This window comes from Neophocaena asiaeorientalis, unplaced genomic scaffold (assembly GCF_003031525.2).
Source record: "Neophocaena asiaeorientalis asiaeorientalis breed wild unplaced genomic scaffold, Neophocaena_asiaeorientalis_V1.1 scaffold242, whole genome shotgun sequence".
NCBI classification, from domain to species: Eukaryota; Metazoa; Chordata; class Mammalia; order Artiodactyla; family Phocoenidae; genus Neophocaena; species Neophocaena asiaeorientalis.
In genome coordinates this window covers 7,076,730-7,082,880 of record NW_020172451.1, presented here as the reverse complement: position 1 = coordinate 7,082,880, position 6,151 = coordinate 7,076,730, and the positions used below count along the sequence as shown (strand labels likewise).

General features: G+C 54.9%; 2 protein-coding genes across 3 annotated transcripts in view; both read left to right on the top strand.

Annotated features, from left to right (window-relative positions):
* CCDC134 (coiled-coil domain containing 134) overlaps positions 1–4,975 on the top strand; it is an 18,342-nt gene extending 13,367 nt beyond the window's left edge. For both annotated transcript variants that reach the window (XM_024737457.1, XM_024737458.1), the window contains one exon: positions 2,445–4,975. In XM_024737457.1, coding sequence (XP_024593225.1) covers positions 2,445–2,570 — 126 coding nt within the window. In that variant the 3' untranslated portion in view covers positions 2,571–4,975. The remainder of the gene's footprint in view (positions 1–2,444) is intronic.
* Positions 4,976–5,465: 490 nt separating this feature from the next.
* Positions 5,466–6,151, top strand: part of SREBF2 (sterol regulatory element binding transcription factor 2) — a 60,626-nt gene continuing 59,940 nt past the window's right edge. Inside the window, exon 1 of the mRNA XM_024737618.1 lies at positions 5,466–5,538. Coding sequence (XP_024593386.1) covers positions 5,481–5,538 — 58 coding nt within the window. The 5' untranslated portion in view covers positions 5,466–5,480. The remainder of the gene's footprint in view (positions 5,539–6,151) is intronic.

The window sequence follows — 6,151 nt, the reverse complement described above, 5'->3', positions numbered from 1 at the left end:
TCTCTGTCCTGCTTGCCTCTACTGGGTTGTGGGGCACTGCTGTTCATGAGGACAGAGACTCTGGAAGGGGACTGGGTTTTGGGGAGATGGAGCCATGCTGGGCTTGGGGCACATTTGCACATTAGTGGAGGTGTCAGACAGGCATTTAGATAGGGAGATGCACATTTGAGTGGTAACTGACCATAGAGGTGGAACGGAAGCCCTGTGGTCAGATGAGCCGGTCTGGAGAGTGGGGGAAGAAGAGCAGAGGGCCTGGGGATGACCCCGGCTGAAGTCCTCATCCTCCTCCTGCCCAGCTCTCCCTGTGTTCCCATCTCCTCACTGGGTACCACCGTGCATCCACTGTGGAAGCCACGAGTCTGGCACCACTGTTGTTGTCTTTCCACCTCTTTCAGGCTCTGCCGGTTTAACCTCTGGCCCACCTGCTTCCCGTACACTCCCTTGCCTAGACGTTGCAACTTGTTCGCAAGTGGCAGGACCCCTGTTGTCTTACTCTTGCCGGCTGCCATCTCCTCCTAGGGGTTCTGGGGGTCTGTGGTGGTCTTCGGCACTCAGCCCCTGCGCCCTGAGTTAGGGATAGGAGGCAGAGTGTGATAAGGAAAGCACTGGTCAGGGAAGTGGGAGGCCTGGGGGCTAGCCCCAGTTGGGACTAGCTGTTTGACTTGAGCAGATCACTTACCCTCTCTGGGCTGCAGTTCTCTGACTTCACCCCATCTTCCAGACTTGTGGTTCAGTCTAACATGGTAGGTGGATTACTCCACAAGGTGGAGCTCCTAATTTGTTTTTAACATCTACCTTGATCAGACATTTATCAGATTTATTGTATGAACAAATAAAATGGGTGTATCTCACAACAAGGTTACCTGAGTTTTGGGTACTATCGTATCTCATATTCTAACATGATTCATTCATTCATTTAAAAAATACATGCTAAGTGCCATCTATAAGCCTGGCAGGCCCTGCACTGGGGGCTTGTGGCTCAGTGAGCAGCATCCGACACAATCCGCCTGTCCTCGTGGAGAGTGTGGTCCAGTGGGGGCAACAGGCACGAAGCAGGTAGTCACAGGGGAGAAGCACTGAGAAGGAAACAGAGGAGGCAGCCCCAGCCAGGAGCCAGGGCAGGTCCCCAAGGACAGTGACAGCTGAGCTGGAGCTAATGTGGCAGAGGGGGTGGGGGCTGGGAAGAGCCACAGCACGTGCAGAGGCCTGGAAGTGGGAGTGAAGGAGCCCAGGGACCAGAAGTGAGGGAGGAGGAGAGGGGGGCAGGGTGGACCTGCAGATGCAGCTGTTTGGAACCTTGTCCTGAGAGTAATGGAGAGTCGTGGAAGGGTTTAAGCAGGAGTCACACTTACATTTTGAAAGTAGCTAACTGCAGTGAGGAGAATGGCTTAAGAGGGGCCAAAGAGGGTGTGGAGAGACCCTGGGAGATGCCCAGATTTATCAGGAGGGCGGTTCTCTGTCCTGCTTGCCTCTACTGGGTTGTGGGGCACTGCTGTTCATGAGGACAGAGACTCTGGAAGGGGACTGGGTTTTGGGGAGATGGAGCCATGCTGGGCTTGGGGCACATTGGGTGGGGGTGGGGGCAATGCTTGGTCTCTGTCCTGCTTGCCTCTACTGGGTTGTGGGGCACTGCTGTTCATGAGGACAGAGACTCTGGAAGGGGACTGGGTTTTGGGGAGATGGAGCCATGCTGGGCTTGGGGCACATTTGCACATTAGTGGAGGTGTCAGACAGGCATTTAGATAGGGAGATGCACATTTGAGTGGTAACTGACCATAGAGGTGGAACGGAAGCCCTGTGGTCAGATGAGCCGGTCTGGAGAGTGGGGGAAGAAGAGCAGAGGGCCTGGGGATGACCCCGGCTGAAGTCCTCATCCTCCTCCTGCCCAGCTCTCCCTGTGTTCCCATCTCCTCACTGGGTACCACCGTGCATCCACTGTGGAAGCCACGAGTCTGGCACCACTGTTGTTGTCTTTCCACCTCTTTCAGGCTCTGCCGGTTTAACCTCTGGCCCACCTGCTTCCCGTACACTCCCTTGCCTAGACGTTGCAACTTGTTCGCAAGTGGCAGGACCCCTGTTGTCTTACTCTTGCCGGCTGCCATCTCCTCCTAGGGGTTCTGGGGGTCTGTGGTGGTCTTCGGCACTCAGCCCCTGCACCCTGAGTGGAGTCTTTCTGTTGTTTCTCAGATGCGCCATGTAGGTTCAGCACCTGTCCCTCTGCCTGGAATGTCCTCTTCCCTCGTCCTGTTTGCTTGGCAAGCTCCTGCTTATCTTGCAAGACCTGCTCAGCAGTTTCCCCGAGCCCATTTAACTATCCATGTCTGTGGGCTGCCCGAGGGCAGGGCCTGTGTCTGAGTGACCTTCCTGTCCCCGCAGCAGCCTAGCTCAGAGGGAACTCTTTGCCGCCAGCAGACTTAATCAGACCACTCTGCTCTTCCCCTCAGTTCAGCACCAGCACTGACCCTTTCCAGAAGGCCCTGAGAGGAGAGGAGAAACGCCGGAAGAAAGAGGAGAAGCGCAAAGAGATCCGAAAAGGCCCTCGGATCTCAAGATCCCAGTCCGAGTTATAGCCCTGGAGCAGCCCAGGGCTCAAGGGGCCAGGAGGAAGCCAGTCGGGAGGAAGAGGAGAATGCAGCGGTATGACTGGTGGTGAGAGCTGGCCCCTGTGAGAGGGGAGGCCGAGTTTGGTCAGCCCCCTGGAGCCGGCTCTGAGCCCCAGCTGAAGGGACTGGGCCGCAGAGGGCTGCATTTCTCCCCAGGGACCTTCCTGGAGGGGTGCCAAGGGAGCCTTCAGAGGGCGCTGCAGACCTAACCCTGTAGAGACGCTGGGGGGAGCAGGAGGGATCCTGGGCTGGACTTTTCCGCTGGGTTAGGACCGCTGGCCGGCTGGCTGCTGCCCTTCCTGGCGAGGCAGCAGAGCTAGGCTCTGAGCCATGTGTGAAGGTGTCATGCCTGCTGCTGGCCCCACTGTGTCACTGAGTTGCCTGGCACAGTTGTCCCCTGCAGAGACAGTAAAAGCCAGCAAATGCTCTGGGCTAGCAGGTTGGTTTGGGCCCCAGGGAGCCTCTCCATGGGGCAGGTGAGAGGGGCCTGGGTCGGGGGATAGGGGGGCCCTCAGATGTAGAGACCACCTTAGAGGATATTCCTCCTCCTCAGAGGAGCCTCAAGCCCTGGCGGGGCAGCAAAGCAGGGGCTTGGCTTTGACCTCCAGTTCCCTTCTCAGCACTGTCATGGACAAGGGATCAGTGTTGAGAAGGGACCAGAAGTATCCTGGGAGGGTGTTTAGCCCAAGACAGCCTTGGAGCAGCATGATCTCTGTCCTCAGATATCCAGGGAAGTCATTGAGCAGGCTCGGGGAAGAATCAACTTGTCCTCTCTGGCAGCGCAGGGAGACCATAGCCTGCGGGTGGGGTCTCTTGGGGGACAGGCTGCAGCTCTGCAGGAGGCTGTGCTTTGTAATGGTAGGGCTACTCCAAGCTGGATTGATCAGATAGCAAGCTCCCTGTGTCAGGAGGTGTGTAAGAAAAGACCCGGGCCATGGAGCAGGGAAGCTGCAGAGGGAGTTAGGCCCTGAGTGGGCTGCCGCCCTTGTCATATCCCTTCCAGGCAGAGAAGGGAGGGGCTCTGGGGGGAATTCTAGCTCTGTCTCTTTGACTTTGCCAAGCCAGGGGAGAGACACACAACTATCCCCAACCCTCTACCACTAACAGTGCCCAAGGGAGACCCAGGGTCTTAGCCCATCAGACTTGTGGAGTGACCCTGGCCCACCCCTTCCCTGTGCTGTGGCTTCATTGGTGTAATGAATTTGATAATGTCTGAACCGTCTGGCCAGCCCTAAACTGCCTCTCTGAGGTTGGGGCCTGGCTTCTCAGTGACAAGAGCCCTTCTCTGATGGTTCTTCGGTCATCCCGTAGATTTGCTGAGCACCCACTATATGCACAGCCAAAGAGAGGAGCCCAGTCTTAACTTGTGTTCACCTCTGTCCCATTTAGCATCTTTATCCTCCTGGGTTCTTCCTTCTATACCTTCTATACCTTCACTTCTCACCATCTTGGTTGATCCCTTCCTCTTCACCCTCCAGTGGGCCCAAGTTTTCCCATCTGACACCTTCAAAGGTACAAACAGAACCACTCTGCTCTCTTCCCTGGGCAGCTCCAGCTGGGACCTATGGGAACAGCTGCAGAGTGGGAGGCACTGTGCCCATTTACCTGACCTCCTGGTACTCAGGTAGCCCTCTGCAGAGGGTTACTGAGGCTCTGGGACGGGAAGGCATTGGACCAAAGTGAAAGTGAGTCATATGGTATGCCAGCAGACAGTCACCCCCCACTGTGGGGAGCCCTGTGAGAGCCACTGAATGGTGGAGTTGCAGGTGGCACTGTTCAGCTCAGTGCCTGGTCCAGAGCGGGGCAGCAGGGTTTGGTTTTCTGTTTCAGGGTGAGACTAATATAATCTATACCAGCCCTCCTGCATGTAAACAATGAAAAGGACTTTCTTGTCTTCTTTCCCCCCAAATAAGGTACTTTATTTATTATGTTATATATGTTAATTATAAAAAGTAATTTAAGTAATACTGAAATACCAAGAAAAAAGTAAAATTCACCCTAAATCCCACCATTCCCATAACCATCACTGACACTCAGCTCTTGGGCCTTCCATCCTTTTTGTCCTTCATGTGATACACAGATCACGTGTAACTTTTCAGTTACAGTAGCTACCTTGTATGGGCAGTGTGTGTCAGGACTTATTCCAAGTGCTGGCTTACATCAGCTCCTTCTGCCTCAGGGCCTTTGTGTGTGTTGTGTGTTCCCCTAGCTATGCCAGATGCAGTTCTCCTCATAATTTTAGGTTTTGTCTTAAATATCAGTGCCTGTTTTCTTCATCAGACTGGAAGCTCTCAGAGGGCAGGAACTGTCTCTCTGCCTGCCACAGAAATGTTCAATAAATATTGTCAAATGAGTGTACAGATGATCTCACTTAATCTTCACCACTACAAGGGAGCACTGTTCCCCCCGTTTTAGAGCTAAAAAAACTGAGGAAAAAAAAAAAGTTATTTAACCAGCCCAAAGTCATACGGTTTGTAAGTGAATCCACATGGCTGCCTCCACCCAGCCTTTGAACTCTTAAGTCTTGACCGCAAAGCAACTGCTACCTCTCACAGACTAGCAGGGAACATAGTGTTCCCTTTTAACAATATATCGCGGAAGTCTTTGTCAACAGGTATATTCATCAGGTCCTTATTGGGCTTCCCAGTTTTTCCCAGTTACAGCGGACTCTGATGAGCTCCTTTGAGGGCACACTTCGCTGAGCACTCATACGTTTATTCCTTAGTATAAATTCCTAGAAACCTGGCACAGTTGTTTACATCGTGACCTACTGCAACACTGGAAGTGCGGTGGCTGAAGGAGTGGGAATCCGTGGGTGGGTTGCGCCTCAAAATCCCTGCGCAACTTTGTCAAGATGTGCTCGGAACCCACCTCAGAATGCCTGTGGTGGTTCCGGGCACTGGCGTTATTTTAAAGGACTGCAGGAGATTCTCAGGTACCCGGGGTGAGGCAGCTGGAGTAAGCGCGTGGTCGCGGCAGGTGCAAGGGCGCAGAGTTTGTAAAATACGCTCCGTACTTGGGCAGTTTGCGAGCCTCGGTAGCCGCCCGTAAGGGGCTTGGGAGAAACGCGACGTGAACGATCTCCATACTCCTCCGGGCCCCAGTGCTGGGGTCCAGTTTTGATTCTACCCGCCACCCAAGCGGGCTGGGGGGACCGGGGCTAGGGTGGGGGAGAGACAGCTGGGACGATGACGTAATGTGCTCAAGGCTTACTCTGGGGGCGCCCAGCGGGCGGGGGCGGGGTGGACGGTGTTAACCCTTCATTCCCCAGCGGGTGGATGGAGTAGCTTGTGGAGCCGAACCAACAGAAAAGGGAGCGGTTCCTTTAAACTACGGGAAGGAGGTTGGGCTGAGGACCTGGAGGCTTCTCTTCGCATTCGCTAAGAGGCCGCCAGGGGAGGGGCCTCGATATGCAAATCTGAGCTGCTGATCGTTGACGCGCCATCACCCCACGCGCCGCTTCGCGCGCCGATTGGCCAGGACAAGCCTGGTCCCATTGACAACAAACAAGGGGGCGCGCGCGGCCCGGGGGCGGGGCCCCAGAGGGC